Source organism: Arabidopsis lyrata (assembly GCF_000004255.2).
Source record: "Arabidopsis lyrata subsp. lyrata unplaced genomic scaffold ARALYscaffold_6, whole genome shotgun sequence".
NCBI lineage: Eukaryota > Viridiplantae > Streptophyta > Magnoliopsida > Brassicales > Brassicaceae > Arabidopsis > Arabidopsis lyrata.
This window is the reverse complement of record NW_003302550.1, coordinates 1844130-1861469: the sequence shown is the minus strand read 5'-3', so window position 1 is coordinate 1861469 and position 17340 is coordinate 1844130. Positions and strand designations below refer to the sequence as shown.

The following is a 17340-nucleotide window of genomic DNA, read 5'->3' as shown; positions in this document are numbered from 1 at the left end:
ATCACAAATCTTTCAGAGAAAGAATTTTGGCTTGCTTTTCCGACGAAGCTTTTGATATATCTTTCTAATTGTCTCCGTTGATCTTGGCTTCATCAGCGAGATCAGATGGCTTTTGTCTCCGACGAACCCAGCTTTCATAGTGAGTTTTGTTCGGCTAAGTTTCTGGCCTGTTCGGCTTATTCAGCGAAGTTGGCTGGCTTTATCTCCGATGTTCTCGTCGCCATCTCATCAGGTGAGTTCGATCGGCTTTGGTTTCTGGTTTATGGTTTAAACCGAAGGTAATAATTTCAAGAGATATGTGTATCTTTGAAATTTTCGTTCCTTGGTTTGGGTTTGTTTAAAAGGCAAAGATCTTCGTTGTGTTACGTTGGGAGATTTATTGGCCTTTGGTTTCCAGAAGGGGTTTCATGATTTGGGATCTTGTTGAGTGAAGATCTTTCAGAAGTTTAGGGTTTATTAGATTGCACTCATGGCTCTACCGGGTCGCGCGTTAAGTGTAAATGTTCCTGGGATAGGGATTAAGTGAGAGATTTAATTTTACCCTTACTTATATTTTCTGTTGAATTTCTGTTCGATTTCTTCGTTCAATTAGTTTCTGCGTTGCCCTATTTCACTCGAGTTTGTTTAACTCGTTTAAAAGCTTTATTTCCAAGGAAATTATGTTTTCCGTTGGCTTTGTTCTTGGGAAGTTTATTTCCAATGTTGTATAGTTTTTTTACCTTTGTTCAATAAATAAAATATCCAGATGACAAAAAAAAAAAAAAAAAAAACTTCGCTGATCGTTTAAGATTGAACTTCTACAGCCTTAAAATTAATTACGGTTTTTGCTCAGTTTAAAGTTTAATGTACTGTATGATTTAACGTATTAATTCTGAAACTTACTAAATGTTAAATGTCGTTTCAGTTTTGTACAGAGACAACAATTATTTGTATTTCACATGCTAAACTTAAAATAACCAACAGATCCTTACGAATATACAATCACGCCAAAAATCATTACGTTTGTTTTTGTAGAACAATATATTTGGGTTACTTGTTCAATCAACTATAAAGTTTCCTTTTCACAAAATAAAATCGTGACCATAAAACTAGATTTTTCTCTATCCAACTGTTTAGTTTCCAATAGAAATAGAAAGGTGAAAGATTAGAAGTTGTAGAAGTCCACGTGGTACATGTGGTGAAATGCGTGAACGCGTAACGCCGAGATGATAATAATAATAATACAAACACGCACAAAGAACACAATGCAACAACATTCCTATCCATCCACGTTAGCTCCCACCACCACTACCTTCTCCTCTTTTCTTATCCACCCACCTTCCTTATGCCTTTCCAATGCCATCTTATTTTCTTATTTTCTATACATAAATAATAAGAAATGACAACATTCGGTCACAATCACATTCATTCATAACAATTAGATATCATTAAATATATTTATTTATTTGGGAAAAAAAATGTCGTCATCCTTATATTGTGTCCCAAATCATTTCACATTACTATACAAAGTTAGGTGAAGAGCCGGTCAATTCGAATGAGCTTTTCTACCCTCTTTTACTATATTTTATACTGTATGAGATATACGTAAAGGGACCTCTCTCCTTGTCCCAAAACCGAACATAACCCGACTAAACCGAAACTGTACCGAAAGTCTCAAGAATGTAGTAAGAACACATAAAAGAAACAATAATTGGTATCCCTATCTTGCTGCAATTGGTGAATCCAAGACTGAACAAAACAGAGGAGAAAACAGTTTGTTCAAAGTAAAGTTATGTTGGATTCTGTTCCTTCTCCTCTGCTTGTTACTGTCTCCAGCTTGTGGAACTTGACTCTGTTTACCTTTTATTGCACCAGAGATTGCGAGATATGTGTGGTAAGTATGGAGTAAAATGACTTTTGCCGAGAGTTATTCACCATTTTGACAGAGAAGAAGCTATTTCCGCCCGTTAGCCCAATTCCTGTTGCTCATTCCAGGTCTCTTGAGTTGCGGTTTCTGAGCACTACCTTGCTTTGGGATCATCTCAAGTACTTGTATCGTTCGCTGCTTCTTGGCTGTGGCAAGATCACAAACATTTTTATGTTTGTCAGTTCTTTTGTTTTCAAGAATGTATCGAAAAACTCGAAACAAAAGAAAGGCAATGAAACGAACCATTCTCATGATGCTGGTAGCTCTCTTGAAGTTTCCTCTTTGCAAACTCAAACTTTGCGTCTGCATCAAGACCTTTAAGTTTCTGCAAGGGTCAAGAAAATAAACACCATCAATTCTGTGTTCAAGAATAGGATAAAAAACAAGAGCTTTGTTTCCACACTCACTTCTTGTTGAGGTCCGGGAGCTTTCCGCTTCTGTTCTGTAACAACCGGTTTCCTTTGGATCATGGGTTTTTCAGACTTGTGAACAGATACAGTTTCGTTCTTCATCCTTTGCTCTGTATTTTGCTTTAGAGGTCTTCTAGTCCCATCAAAATCAGCATCTGATGATGGCTTAATAGATCTAAAAGGAGCATCTTGTATCCTCATTTGTGTTCCCTCGGGTTTTCTCTTGGCGATATTTTGTGGTCTTCTTTCGTGCTCTCGGCTTGTGTTGTATTCTTTAGAGTTACGAGGATCTGAAACAAACATCCCCGAGAAAATCAATCAACCGAATATATGTAGCTAAGAACATGGTATCAAACAAACAAGAGATAATTTTCAAACTCACTTCCATCAAAGTCCAAGGAATCAAAGAAGTGTGAGATTTCAAATCCGTTTGGTTCTGGTGTAAAGATATCGACATCATATGGAAGCGATGGAAATGCTTCTTCTTCATCAACGACAGACGGGTTTGCAGACTCTGGTGTACCTTCAGCACCTGTTTTAAACACAAAATTAGAACCAAAGACTATGGATCTAATTCAAGAAACCAAACTGTAAGACATGATGTAGTCTATAAGACGTAAAGAATCGAAATGTGAGAGAGAGAGAGAGCGCAATTACCAGTAATTTCCTTTGTGGTATTCACCCATTGGTCCACCAACTCCTTCCACTCTCTGCATAAACCCATCATAAAAAAAAACTCAATCTCACATTCCAAAAGTGCAAAAAGAGTAAGAGGTGCCAAACTTATGGCCTAAGGAAAAGATCAAACTCATACGCGATAAGAGTCTTTGCAAGTTGTCGAATCTTATCAGAACCATGTTTCCTCAGGCCATTAACAGCCTTTCCAATCTCAGTACTCTGCGAGAATAACCGCAAACCTTAAAAATCACTCACTCCATACGAAAACCTCAAGGATCATACACTATCCACCAAGAAACCAACCTTAAGAATATCCACATTCAAAGACATCAACTTAAGATGTCTTAAAGAATCGAGTAACACCGAGTTTGGCTGCAAGAGAAGAACAAGAAACATAATCAGAAAAAAAAAATCTTCACATTGATGAAATTAACAAATTGCAAATTCAAGAACTTAAGATCAAACCTCATCTTCTTTGTTGAGCAAGATCTCTTTGATCCTAGCAACCTCCTTAGAAACCACAGAAAACTCTTCAATCTCATCACTCAAAGCCTCAGCTTCATCAAATGTATAATTGCTAACAATCTGATTACTATTCAAATTCGTCTCATCGATATGATTATTATCTCCTCTGCTACTATTAGCTTTGCTCTCTTTACTACCACCAACCTCATAATCTTCATCAACCGCCGTACCACCACCGCCGTCACCGGTGGCTCCACGGCCGCGATTACCCTCGTCGTCTCCGGGAACAGACAATTCGAGATGGTCGCATCCGATGCAGCGGCTCACTCTGCAGGAGAATAAAAGCTCGGCGATTTTGTCTCTTCTGGATTTGAATTTGTTAGGACAATCAGTAGCAGCCACCATGATCGCATGATCGATGATCCCGAAAATATCGGAATCTCCTCGCCGGAAATATTCTCTCCAGCTATCTAACGAACCTGATGCTTTCATCGTCAAAATTCGAATCCGATTCTTGTCGATCCAACTAATCGGATTCAATTCAATTTTCCCACAAAAATTCAGAAGGAGCCAAAATTTTCCCAGAAAAGGAAGAAGAAGAAGAAGATTGGGATCGTTAAGATTGAATCAGAAAAGAGAAGATCAGAGAAGAGCCAAAATCTACCCAGAAGATTTGTTTCAATGTCTTAATTACCATAAAAGGATCAAAATCTTAAAGGTTGAGACTTTGAAGATGATCAAACGAGATCAAAAGAATCTATAAAGATAAACACAAAATCTGTTTGGTAGTTCTTATGGATTTCTATTATTTTATTTTTGGCTCCGCTTTTAATCTGTTTCCGAATCTGACAAAAAACTTTCCCGGAAAGCCCACAAAGGATTTTCCCGAGAAAATTAGAAAAATGCACCGCAAAGATGAGAAAGAGGAAACTCAAAAAAACCAAAAGAGGAAAAACAGACAAAACATGAAACAGTTTTTGGTTACGTTGTCTATCTTAAAACCCAAGTGCTACTACGTTATACCAGCTACAAATTCAATTCAACAAGAAAGCTTCTTCTTTTTCTTATTATTAATTCAGAAGAAAGAGAAAAAATTAATTCTCTGATTGAAGTCTCTGTATCTGTTTGGTAAAAGAGATTTATTTATTTTAAGTTGGATTTTCTTTACGGCTTTCTTTTGACCTGATCGGTCTTATTTGGCTTTTCATTATTACTTTAAAAACATTATTCTTTTTTTCACCCACACATGCGTTGTACTTGAACGACGACACAAGTTAAGTGAAACAAGGTCAAACTCGTTTTTTTTTTTTTTTTTTTGTTACAATAAGTTGTTAATGGATTATATATTACGTTGGAAAATGTCAAAAGTAAATTCTACTAATGAGATTTGTTTAAGGACTTTAATGAGAAGTTCTGAATTGAAATTTGAACTATTTCTTAATGCTGCTGATAAAAAGCGTTTATCCTCTAGTCAAAGAGTGATATAGAATATTTGGTAAATACTAACTACGATCCAAACCAAAATGGTTTCATGTTACACTATTAATTCATGTTTTTTTTATATGTAATTGGATTAGGTACTTTGTTCATATTTGTAAGACAGAGAAAAGTATTACTTTGTTTACAATGGTTTTAAAATATTATACAATTTTTTTTGTAGTATTTTGTACTTTGGATTAGGTGCAAAATGATTTTACAAAGTTTGTTTACAATTGTTCCCAATTTCCATAAAGCTCGTTACCCTCACGGCTTTTTCATTAATTCATGGACAATTTCTCAATAACCATACTTGTGTTTTTTTATCCAACATAACCATACTTTTTAAGGCCATAAGATGTGTAGAGTTTATTTACAATAGATGAATAAAAGTTACAATTCTAAACCTGACTCATATTATTCCGGTAGGATCCAACCAAACGTTAACTTAGTCATAATGTATTTATTTTAGATAATTTACTATCACTGTATCACAGTTTACCAAAAAGACATAACATCTATTATATATTATGACATCCATTAATTATTGTCTTATGTTTTGTTGTTGTTGATAAAATATCCATTGTTTTTCTTTGTGTCTGCAATTCGCTTATGTTAACATGCATTTTCTAATAGCGTGTCTTATCTTTATATGAGACCACAATCGTAAATGTTTAATTATAATAGGTATATATAAGTAAGTAAAAGTTAAGATATTTGTTTTGTGTTTTACAAAGTCATATAAATTGGACTATTAAACTTAGCTTGTTTTGTTAGAGCGCTAAAAAAATAAGAGAAACAGAAGTTTCTGTTAGTGGAATTTGAAGCATTTATTAATTGTTGGTCAACAAAATCGACCCCCAAAAATAAATATTAATTATTTGATTTTTATGTTATACGTGACAAAACGAAGTCGTACGGGATTTGGGGCGGTGGTGATTACAAAGCCAATCAGAATCAATTGACGCTTAAACGCGTGAAAACACTGGGACTCGTTTGAGTGCTAACCTCACGGGCTTGTCACAGCCACCGTTACGTGACAGACGTTGATTAGCCGACACGTCAGCAGATATAGTGGCTGCTTTACGGTGTTCTATTGGACCTACTGAAATGAAAACTGGTGCGTGTTTTGTGTGGAAGAGATAACAAATCCATCTACCCACAAACGATCTCATTACAATTTTTATTATACCAAATAAAAATATAAATCATAATATATTGCATCATAAAATGACACTTTTTAGACCAAGTTGGAAAGAAAAATTGGAATTTTTAGCCTCAAATTATTCAATATATATATATATGCATGTATTTATTTGTATCATTGTGGCATACTTGTTCTAAAACGGACATTTGTTTAAAGGTCTAATCAGTTATTACTTGTGTAATATGCCCACCAAAAAAAAAGTTATTACTTGTGTAATATTCATCAAATTTATCAAAACAGAACATAAATATTATTCTATGCTATCCATACGACCACATGTAAAAGAAATGTGAGCGATTTCGGATTGTTTAAAATATATGATCATTTTTTGTATATTAGAGCTATGTGTACTTAATTAATCCAAAACATGATCAACAAGAGTCACAAGACTCAAATTTTTCTTGTCCACAACATCATATTATACAAGAATTCGAATCAAACTTTTTGTTTTACCTGTTGAATCAATGTTATATATACTAATGATTTTATCCGAGTTTGTAACTTTATTCCAAGGTCCAAGCCATAACTTAATATATAATCGAAAATGCCATACCGGATTCAACATTATGGAACTGTTCTGACCAATATAATTACACTACTTTTATGCCCTTTTGATATCGTCACAGCTAGCGCAAAGCTGAGGTGAGATATATTTTATGTTGTGATCAATTACTTGGTAGTTGGTACCTTACGCTAATAGTGTAATGATGGAATCATTATATAGATGAAAATTAATACTATCAAAAATGCTAAACAGTCTCTCAAATGCTAAACATCATTTTGAAGTGGTAAGCAGACTGTCAGATTTTTATTTTTATTTTTAATATTCTTGATTACTTATTAAAATGTAAAGGAATAAAATACAAATGTTTTTTTAATAAATTTTACATTTATACCGGAAAAAATGAAAAGAATGAATAATTTTACTTTTCTGTTTCGCTAGCTAAAATTTTCATAATATCATAGTTTAAAATAATATTTACCTTACTAATATCTCTTAGCAATTGAAAATTCAAAGTGAAACACCTCTTTTTTTAAACAGAACAAGACTCCATTAACTTAGGGAATAAGAGAGTTTACAAACGCCACAAGAGCGTCTTTAGCAAAAAAATCAGCCTTACAATTGGCTAATCTAGGAATGAAAGTAAACACAATGTGTTTTAACACCTCTTTTCATATGTTTTCAGTTTATAGCGGCTCTAACTATGTCACCATCACTAACAATTATCTTTTTTCTCTTGTTAAAGACTTTCGGTTATCTTGCAATATAAACAAATTATTGTGTGTTTGTGTCACTCTCGTATCTAAAATTGTAGTGTATAAATTATCTAAGCAACTATCAATAGAGTGTCTAATTGTTTACAACTCACACATTATCGTACATTAATCTAAATTGTTGACAAAAAATGTTTTCTTTGCTGGAAAATAATCAAAAGATAGAAAAATGTCAAAATGCAGAAATGGGGAGAGCAAATTTGTTGACTTTCTTTATTAAGAAAAAAATTGTATTGTACCGTTATATATAAACCGAATATGTAGTTGTGTCATCAAATGTGGATACCAAATTGTGATTTTGTGTTGTTCCAAATATCAACTATACAAACTAAAATGGTCAAAGTTTAAATTTGATTGTACTAAATACTAGTACATCTTTTTATCATCCGGAAATTTGAACCAACAGAGATCGTAAAATTAGTTTGGATTTATACGGTTTTCTTGTGTTTTGTATCGTTGATTATTATTACTTTGATAATTTATTTATACGTTCTTCTTTTTGTGTTATGACTTTTAACGATATGGAAAAGAGTAAATGACCCTTTCGTATTTGACGCCGTTTGATTCTTTTGACTTTATGAAGATTAGAAAACGAGAATTATTGTGTTGACGTCAAGTAAACATGGTTGGTGAAGGACTCATCATAAGTATCTAACGCCCAACTTAATGTCACTTAAGTCGGTCATTAAAAACGACCAAATAAACATGAACTGAATAGTATCGGACGACCGTCGTTGCCCTGTCTTTTAATTTGGTCAAGTTAAACCAAACTAGACCGATCCAAAAGTAAACCGGCCTGAAACCAGAAAAAGCATTTCAAGCTAACCCATAATTAAATTAAACTAACCGAGACAGAAGTCTAGTTGATAAAGGCAACATAAACATCGGTTAAGGTTACGTACCAAAAGCAGTAAATAACCGGTTATTGTAATCTTAGAGGGAACAAAAAAATCCGGTTAAGGAGCTAAGCACTGATTGAGAGTTTCAGAGAGACATGAGAGCAATCACGTCTTCAACGTTAACCTCTCTTTCATCTTTCTTTTGCCTTCTTTTAAAAGCTTCGTTAGCTAGATTCTTCTTCTTCTGCTGAAGCTCAAGGACTCTCTCTTCGATACTGTCTCTCGCAATCATCCTTATCATTTTAACCTCTTGTTTCTGCCCAATCCTATGAATCCTGTCCATGGCCTGTTCTTCAACTGCAGGGTTCCACCACGGGTCCAACAAGTAAACCCTTGAGGCTGCAGTTAGGTTTATGCCCGCACCAGAGGCCTTGAGGCTCGCTAGCAACACCACAGGTCCGGTTAACTCCGGATTCCCAAATTCTCCAATGACTTGGGTGCGTTTCTTCAGAGTCATTGCTCCATCCAAGCGTAAGATGGTGAAACCCGCAGCTTTTAGTGGAGTTTCTAGTAGAAGCAGCATCTTCCTGAATTGAGAGAACACAACAGACTTTGTGTTGGGGCTTTCTTGTCTCGATGCGATGAGCAGTGATAGTAAAGCTGAGACCTTTGAGGATTTGGTTGAAGATTTGGTGTCTTCTCCGTCGGTGTTGGAATCATCCGGAGGAGGCGGCGGAGCATTGTAGAGATCAGACTGGGTAAGGGAGCCACGGCAAAGAGGGCACAATGGTTTACTTCTTTGAAGGGTTTGAAGGATACAAGCCCTGCAAAAGATGTGAGCACATCGAGTGATGATGATGTTTGTTGGTGGTGAAATGCAAATTGGACAGTCAAAATCTTCACCATCTTGCAATACTGCAATCAGCTTTTGCAGAAGCTCTGGCTTATCTATTACATCTGTTTCACAAAGGCACAAAGATTTTTAAGCTATGAACCCAAAAGTAAGAATATGTATCAGTTTTGTTTTTACCTTCGACAGATGTAGAAGTGGTAAAAGATCTTAATTCTGGAGGGCATAGAGAAATGTCGTCGCAAAGTTGTCTAAGCCGTAAGATTATACTTAAAACTGTTGAGTAGTTGCGCATCAAGCTTCCATTATTTATAAGATTCTGCACAACACCTTTCGCTTCTCCTTCCATGTGATCATATAACTGACGTTCTTCTGGAGAAAGCTCAACATAACAAGTTTCAACAGTCTTAGGCGGTAAACCAATCAAACTCTTTTCTTTTGTTCTCCTTAATGAAATTGTCGCCATTAAAACCTGAAAAGCGTGTAATTGAATAACTTTTCACCAAAGAGCAAAACATAAAGAGGCATATCTGTGAGTAATATATTATTACCTGCAGACGTGAAAGACCCTTTTTATTCCCTTGACCAAGCGGGCGTTGTATCAAGCTTTGCCAATAACTCTTAATCGAAAATGGCTCAAACCGGAGAAACGCCATCAAAGAGTATAAATCAAATGAACCATTCTGAATAGGAGTTCCTGTGACAGCCCATCTGCGAGAAGCCTTCAACTTGCTAACTACTCGGCTCTGTTGAGCGTTTGCATTCTTAATGGTGTGTGCCTCATCAAGAATTATTCTCAGCCACTCCATCTTCTTGACAGGAGAATCTTCCCACGATTCCTCAACAGCTAAAGTGCTGTAAGTAGTCAGCACTAAATCATATTTCATAAGCTCATTAACATCGTCTGTCCTTTCGCCACCATGATACATATACACCTTCAAGCTTCCCTGTACAGTATGCTCCTCTAACTGTGTAATCCATGCTGAAATCACAGAAGGCGGACAAACGATCAACGTTGTCTTTTGAGACACATTCATGCCAACAACATCATCAGGTTTAAGCTTCTTTCGAGTTCTACTTTCACTGCTCTTGCCTCTTCCTCTTTTTTTACCCTTCTTTTCAATCTTGTCTCCTTCAACATCCAAAGGTTCTTTGGTTGGCGTACTGGTGGATGCATTGCCATATCTATCAAAAGCTATCAAGGAAAGTAAAGTAAGGGTCTTACCCAACCCCATATCATCAGCAAACACCCCTCCACGCAAAGGTTCAGGCCGCTTATCCGAGCGGTAATTCGTCAAAGTATTCAAGAATTCTCCATCTTTCTCCTCCCAAAACGGAGGCAATTCTCCAGATTTCTCTCTGTAGAGTAACCAACCCAATCCTTCCTTCTGATGAGCAAAAAGTTCAGACTTTATCACTTCCCTCGGCGGCTCAACCGCTACCAATTTCCCCTTTAACTTCACATTCCTATCAACCAATTTGAAAATCTTGTCAACACTCTTCTTATCTCCATTACCCATCTGTTCCTTAACCACAACAGCCTCAGATAACCCAAACGCTGTATCTGAATCCGAAATCAACACTAACCCACCTCTAGAAATCGTCGATTTGACAGTAGAGGAGGCTTCTAACTTTGCAAAAACGTGAATTTGACACGGAATTTTAAACCTATTGGAGTTAGAACGAGTATTGGGTACAATACCTTCGACGATGATCGTGTGAGAATCAATCAACGGCGCGAGAACGGCTGCTACCGTACGCTCGATGTGACCCACTTGCTCAGATCGTGTGTTCAGTACTCTGATTGCGTTATTATCATATGGGTTCAAGGGTTCTCGAACCAGACCTACCATCTCTCGACCGTTGATTCGGCCGGAATAGTACTTTAACCCTACTATGTTCGCGATAACAAACCCTATCAAATAAGACTCTGAAACACAGTCCTGAGATTGCTGCGATGGTTCTACCGGAGATTGAAATTCGTCTTCGTTCGCCATGGGAGGGGAAGAGAAGTGTCGAAGAAACTGTGCCATGGGATGGGAGAGGAACGATGACGGAGAGAAGAAGGAGCTCGAAAGTTTCAAAAACCGCCTCCTTTCGAAAGAGTGTGTGTTTTTTTTTTTTTTTTTTTTTTTTTTGATGTCTTGTATCGTATCACTCATAAAATAACTAAATTGAGATTGCATCTCAAATTCTTATAAATAGAATTTTACACCCCAAAAGTTGGAACAATATAAAGTTTTTGTATTTTATGAATTCAAATGCAAATAACAACCAAGTTTATTACAATGTTTAAGTGCACAAGTACTGATTTGACACAAGCCGATACTATGCAAGAAAACAAAGGTGGTGAATCTAAAACTAAATCAAAATTAAAGAAAAATACTTAAAAGGGAAGCATTACAACTTCATAGCTTGAGTGAGAGAGAAAGAGAAGAACCATCATTTTCTTTCTTAGCATCCATCTCTTCTGTTGCATCGTTTGGTTCTTCAGGTTGTGGTTGGGTTTGGGAGCTACCAACACCAAGACAAAGATCTAAACACACTGGTGACGATGCAGACGATAGCGGTTGAGGTTGAGGTTGAGTTTGGGATGAGATCCCGTTAAAGGTCGAACCCCGGTCCATTCTTTGACTTGGATCACTTCGTAGTCCTAAAAAGCCAGAGCTTGAAGATCCCATATATTGGTTGTAGACCATGGACATATTGTCAATTCTATCAACTTTGTAACGACGTTGTTCAAATCCCGGTGAGAGTGCGTACTGGTTAGGAAATGAATGCGGATGCAAATACGAGTACAAGTAAAGGTCTGGTTTCGGTTGGTTCAAATGCGCCAAAAATGCTTCATGTTGTTTTTTTACCCCTCTCTCCTTCTTGTGAGCATTTTGATGACCACCCAATGCTTGTGTTTTATCGAATTTCCTAGGACAATACTTGCATTTGTACATTGGATTCTCTATCGATCCGGTGGCGGAGGCATTGTCGCTAATATCACTAGCGTAATTCGAATCAGAGGACAACATTTTGTTGTCGATCGGATCCATCGGGCTTTTGCAAATTTAGGTCTGATGGCTTGGATATGTGATTGCACCCGGATAGGTATTTAAATATTTGATACTTTGTATGCACTTTTAATATCAAGGAAAGTTATATGTTGTAATGTTATGATGTTTGAATAAGATAAATGCATATTGATGAAAATGGAAAGGGACTTACTTATAGAGAAAAATGATGAAGAACAAAGACTAACTGAAGTACTTAACAATCTAGTTTATCATTTCGACAACTCACACATAAGGTTAACATGTTTAATTACTAGATATATTTGACATTTTACATTTGCCGAATTTGCGTAGTAAATTTGTTTTGAATTAATACTTGTTGCACTTATATTTAGTCAAAATTAGTTCCAAACATTACTTATTTCCAAAGTGAGTTGGGAGAATTTGGTTCTTTTGCCCTATTAAATTTAAGATATAGTTGAAAACAAATTATTTAGAAGAGTTTAAAGACTTAATTAGTAGCTCTTTTATTTTAGTCAACTTTAGAAAACATGATTTAAGGATTTAATTAGTGTCATTATGTAGTCAACTTTGAGAACATTATATCTCAACTCTTAAAGTGATTTCCATTGCTTGCATTTTTATATACATCACTTTGGAGGTAATAAAAAATAACATTATTAGCTTTCATATTTTATTAACATAAGTGAAAATATATATTAAAAGTAAGTAATTAAACTAAATTTGGCTACCTTTTAATAAGAGTAGATAAACAGATTAAAGCATTTTACAATCAAATCTATAATGCTGATCTTCACATCAAAAGTATTAACTTAAAAAAATTTAGTATGACATATATATATAGCACACTTTCTTATGATATACTGTACATGGCTTTAAAATGATTACAGACATAGTCAAAAATTTTAGTTTATAGTTTCTCAACTCTTAAAAACGAAATTAAAGATAAGAAAGCTAACCCTTATTATTCTAATAAACTTTTGAAAGCTATATATTATGGAATTAGGGTTTAGTGAACTCTGAGGGCTTGGAAAGACGATGAACTTCCGCCGTTTCATTGGTCCTGGTAGCCATCTCTTCAAAACGGTTTGTTTAACAGAGAATGCTCCGGCTTCGATCAGGGTCGAAGCACTAGCGAAGGCAAAAGTGGAAAATAGGCGGATATGGAGAAGAAGAGAATCATGTTCGAGAAACTGCATGCAATCTCTGACTGAGCCGGAGGGAATAATAGCATACACGTTAAGAAAGTTGATGATGATTGAGAAGAAGGAGCCCGACTCCGTCACCAAATCAGATCTGATACGCTGGGCTATGCATCTGATGAGAACCGGCGATGATAAATCCGCCAAGGAGACTCTTAATTTGGTAAATGATGCTAGCAAGAATCAATCATCACATCACATGGCGACGACGACGGTAAGGTCTATATCTCTCTCCTGTTTCGTAGGTTGGAGGAAGAAGAGAAAGTAGGTGTAGCTGCAGAAACATTAAATGAGTTTAGATCAAAGCGTTTTGCCATCACCAAAGAAGATCTGCTTAAATGGGGTAAACAGGACAAGGAGGGAAAACATTACCATGCCATTGAGATCTTTGAGTGGATGGAGGAGGAGAGGAAGAGAGTGTCATTGACTACTTGCGAGCTTGATCTTATTCTAAGGACTAAAGGCTATACAGCTGCTGATGCATACGTCCGCAAACTCTACCCTAACCTGAATCACGTTGATTGGTTGGTGCGACGCCCCGTCGCTCGTTTTAAAGCAAAGATATTGATTGGTTATGAGCTACCTGAGAAGACAAAGGGGACTAGAGTAGTCAGATGCATAGGTACCTCAGGCTATCCAACACACTTTCGCAACTGAAACTCATGGTTTGGTGGGTTGTCTGAATGAATAAATTAACCACGGCTTTCTGATTTTCTCTTTGCCTTTTAAATCTCTCGTGTCTGAAGAGGTAAAATCTCTAATGCAATCTTGTGCAATTTGCATCTGAGTTACTTAGGCTTCTTCCTAATGCAAGCTTGTGCAATTTTTGAAGGGTCATTTGCAGCAATAACCCAGTTCAATGATAAAATGAAGCTTATGGCACTATATATACCATGGAAAATTAAGAAAGTAGCTAGCGTAAGGCCATTTTGGGTCTAGCTACTGGAGATGCGGATTAGGGTTACGGTGGGCTAGCTAGGTTTTGGTGATCGAATTAATGGTTGAAAGTGCGTCTTTAATCGTTTTGAGTAAAAGGTTTTGTTTACTACATATATAGAACATTAGAAAAAGAAAGGGTATAGAACAAAAGAAAACATTCTATCTTGTTTATTCATTTAATCTCTGTATCATCAAATTACTAAAAAAACACATTTTTTTGGACATTTCATATGGTTTCTACAATCAAAAATAAAATACAGTAATGATTTGTGTTCTATATAAAACAACAAAATTTCGTATAATTGCCAAACAAGCCTTAGTGAAATACAAAGTAATGTTTTTTTTATTTGTTAATTAAAAAAAGTAATGTTTGTGTGAACTATAGTCTATATCATTAACGCTTATGTTGTACAATATAACTAGATCCGGACCCGCACCTACGTGTGGGAATTTGTTAACATACAATTTTCTGAGTATAGAACTTATGTCATATAGGTTTTGAATGTGTGTATATCAATTTGAATTTGGGATGATTATTAAAAATAGATTATGTGTGACATATTACATGATTGAATATATTGGTATGGTAAAAAATCAAATGGTCGATAAAATATGTATTTGGGTATAGTTTGTATAAAAAATAGTTGGATTTTGGAAGGATAAGGTTGAAGATTCATGCGGGGTTTTGTTCGTATATGTATTTTTGTATAGTATAATAGGGTTGGGCATTGTATACTCATTCCATGTATTCGATCTGTTACCCGACTCGTACTTATTTCGAAAAAAGGTACGCTTGACCTAAAGACGGGTAAAGGATATTATAATTTTGTTACCCGTAGATAATGGTCGAGTATTATGTATTAATATTCTTTAATGCCAATATGTTAATTAATGGCCCAAATATTTTTTCCGATCTAGATTGAATGGGCTTTTAAAATATTGTTTTAGGCCCAATTGTAAACCTCGTGGAGCTATTTAGTATTCCATTTGTTTTTATGTATTTACCGTAATACGGGATATTAGTGTATTTGGACAGATATTTGCTGTGAACAATTTGTTGTCTTATTACCAAAAAAAGAGAAAAGGAATTTTAGTGAAAATAACGAAGACCATCGATCGATCTCCAGAATCAAATACGATAATCTCATAGGAACATCATCGTCTCCTATTATACCTCTGGTGGGTTTCAATTCGTGAATTCTACGAAGAGGTAATCTATTTATTAAATCAAATTTATACTTGTACAGCTTTTGTATATGTCAGATTCAATTTCCAATCTTTGAAATTTTTTGTTTTAATAGTATAGAATCGCCAAGGATTTACAAGAAGCCGGATCTCTTAAGGCTGATTTAAAATTAGTTTTTGATAGATTTTTTTTAAGGTTTGTATACGAATTTGATTTACAGTGGTTTTGAATTGTTGTATAGAGTAGCTCTGTATACAGTTAATCTCGAGTATCCGTAGCTTTTTATAGTTTGAAAGCAATAAATTGAGTATATTTTGTGTATACTGTGTTTTGAATTTTTAATTTTTTTTGGTTGTGTATTCTAGTGAAGGATGATTAGCAAGTAATTTCAGACAATGGAGGAGACAATGGGATATTGTCATTATAGCTATTCATAAATATATGTGTCAAAGGTTAGTAAGATTCTTAATTTTTAAAATTTTGTTGATTATGTTTGCAGAGTTCCCTGGTTTTATTGAGCTTAAGATACGTTACTTTATATATGGCACATTGTTTTGATCTTGTATTTTAAAACAAAATCATCCTTGCCTGTGTATTAACGATTTAATGTGAAGGATGATTTGCGATACAGACAATGAGACTATGGGAGAAGCTCTATGATTTTGTCAGTGTAGCTATAAGAAAATATATATGTAAAAGGTTGGTGAAATCTCAATTCTTACGCTTTTGTTTCTCAGATTTGCAGCTTTACTTACTGTTATTGAGTTACTTTAAAAAGTTTAACATGTTAATAACAATATTCAATGTTCTAATGTGAAGCATTCGATTCTATTAACATAAAAATATGGAGAAGGGAAGAGTTATATAGTCATTGCCTCATTGGAGATATCCAGAAATATATATGTAAAAGGTTAGTGCCTCATGTGACTTTTATACTGTTGTTTATTCATATTAGTCTTTGTATGTTTAATCAAAAGTAGTATATCATAACAACGATGAAGATCCTGCAAGATAAAGATATAAGGAAAAAAAATTATATGCAAGATAAAGCTATAACTAAACATAAAAAAACCTATAAAGATATTCGCATTCAATCGTGATTCATTCAAAATATCTTGATAGTTTGCAAATCGAAGAAAACATCATCTGAAAGAGAAGAACACCGAGTGATAATAGTAGTGTTCATGAGGGACATTTTGCAACCATGTTTGGTAGCTCTGTACTTTCCCATAGATTTTGAGAGAGTAAATTTTTAATAAATCTCCACTCTCCAGAGTTGATAAACCTTTGCAGCTTGTTCATCTGTTGTTTATTTATAGTAGCATGAATCAAAGTAGCCTACAAAATTCACAATTGTAGTAAGCAAAACAATAATCCTTTTTAAATATGAAAGGTTTGAAGTTAGAAAGTTAAAAATACTTACAGAAACAGTAGCAAGAATCATTTTCATTGTCTCTCGTGTGAATTGAGTGTGTTGAGTCTATGAGTGAACGATTGTTTTGAAAAGGTTTCACGTTAGCAAGTTCCGTGATAGGAAGATTTGCAGCCATTTTTTTGACCAAAAAAAAGAAGAAATTAATGAAGTTAAGATTTGAAGGATTGTGTTATGAAAGTTGATTATCGAGTTTACTATATATACTATTACAGATACAACTCTCATTTTTAGGGTTTACTTTTGTAAATATGAAAATATATTTGCGTAACCGTATTTAATAGAATCATTAATAGAATACTAGATATTAACCCGCGGTACACCGCGGGTCTATAATTTTATTAAATAATAATAAAATTAATTTTTTTTTAAGATGATCTATAGATATATGCTATTGTTTTGTTTGATTTAAATGTATGGTACACACGATATTTTATAACTAAAGATTTAAA

At 34.9% G+C, this 17340-nt stretch overlaps 4 protein-coding genes and 1 long non-coding RNA gene across 8 annotated transcripts; 1 reads left to right on the top strand and 4 right to left on the bottom strand.

Annotated features, from left to right (window-relative positions):
• Window positions 1-1424: 1424 nt before the first annotated feature.
• Window positions 1425-4579, bottom strand: LOC9307210 (probable mediator of RNA polymerase II transcription subunit 26b). 3 transcript variants are annotated; one of them, XM_021020317.1, is made up of 9 exons: window positions 3664-3942; window positions 3460-3600; window positions 3298-3366; window positions 3131-3213; window positions 2974-3026; window positions 2699-2848; window positions 2314-2606; window positions 2150-2231; window positions 1425-2052 (listed from the first exon to the last, which is right to left on the bottom strand). In XM_021020317.1, exons 1-9 carry the CDS (start codon window positions 3862-3864, stop codon window positions 1934-1936), a joined length of 1191 nt encoding a protein of 396 aa, XP_020875976.1. In that variant the 5' UTR covers window positions 3865-3942; the 3' UTR covers window positions 1425-1933. The 3 variants fall into 3 exon arrangements, with proteins under 3 accessions (XP_020875976.1, XP_020875975.1, XP_020875977.1); XM_021020316.1 differs by having other exon boundaries at window positions 3460-4579; XM_021020318.1 differs by lacking the exon at window positions 3460-3600.
• Window positions 4580-8231: 3652 nt separating this feature from the next.
• Window positions 8232-11232, bottom strand: LOC9307209 (putative SWI/SNF-related matrix-associated actin-dependent regulator of chromatin subfamily A member 3-like 1). Of its 2 annotated transcripts, XM_021020264.1 has the most exons (4): window positions 9658-11232; window positions 9287-9578; window positions 9160-9213; window positions 8729-9080 (listed from the first exon to the last, which is right to left on the bottom strand). In XM_021020264.1, exons 1-4 carry the CDS (start codon window positions 11137-11139, stop codon window positions 8824-8826), a joined length of 2085 nt encoding a protein of 694 aa, XP_020875923.1. In that variant the 5' UTR covers window positions 11140-11232; the 3' UTR covers window positions 8729-8823. The 2 variants fall into 2 exon arrangements, with proteins under 2 accessions (XP_002871139.1, XP_020875923.1); XM_002871093.2 differs by having other exon boundaries at window positions 8232-9213.
• Window positions 11233-11317: 85 nt separating this feature from the next.
• LOC9309264 (zinc finger protein 5) lies at window positions 11318-12387 on the bottom strand. Its single transcript, XM_002871092.2, has one exon. The coding sequence runs from the start codon at window positions 12148-12150 to the stop codon at window positions 11515-11517; it is 636 nt and encodes a 211-aa protein (XP_002871138.2). The 5' UTR covers window positions 12151-12387; the 3' UTR covers window positions 11318-11514.
• Window positions 12388-13042: 655 nt separating this feature from the next.
• LOC9307208 lies at window positions 13043-14392 on the top strand. The gene is given in 3 exon segments (XM_021020408.1): window positions 13043-13291; window positions 13294-13423; window positions 13837-14392. Coding segments are annotated over 3 exon segments (342 nt in total). The 5' UTR covers window positions 13043-13231; the 3' UTR covers window positions 13989-14392.
• Window positions 14393-16476: 2084 nt separating this feature from the next.
• On the bottom strand, window positions 16477-17162 carry LOC9309263. The gene is made up of 2 exons (XR_002330918.1): window positions 16880-17162; window positions 16477-16794 (listed from the first exon to the last, which is right to left on the bottom strand). It is a non-coding gene; the product is annotated as an uncharacterized LOC9309263 (long non-coding RNA).
• Window positions 17163-17340: the final 178 nt, after the last annotated feature.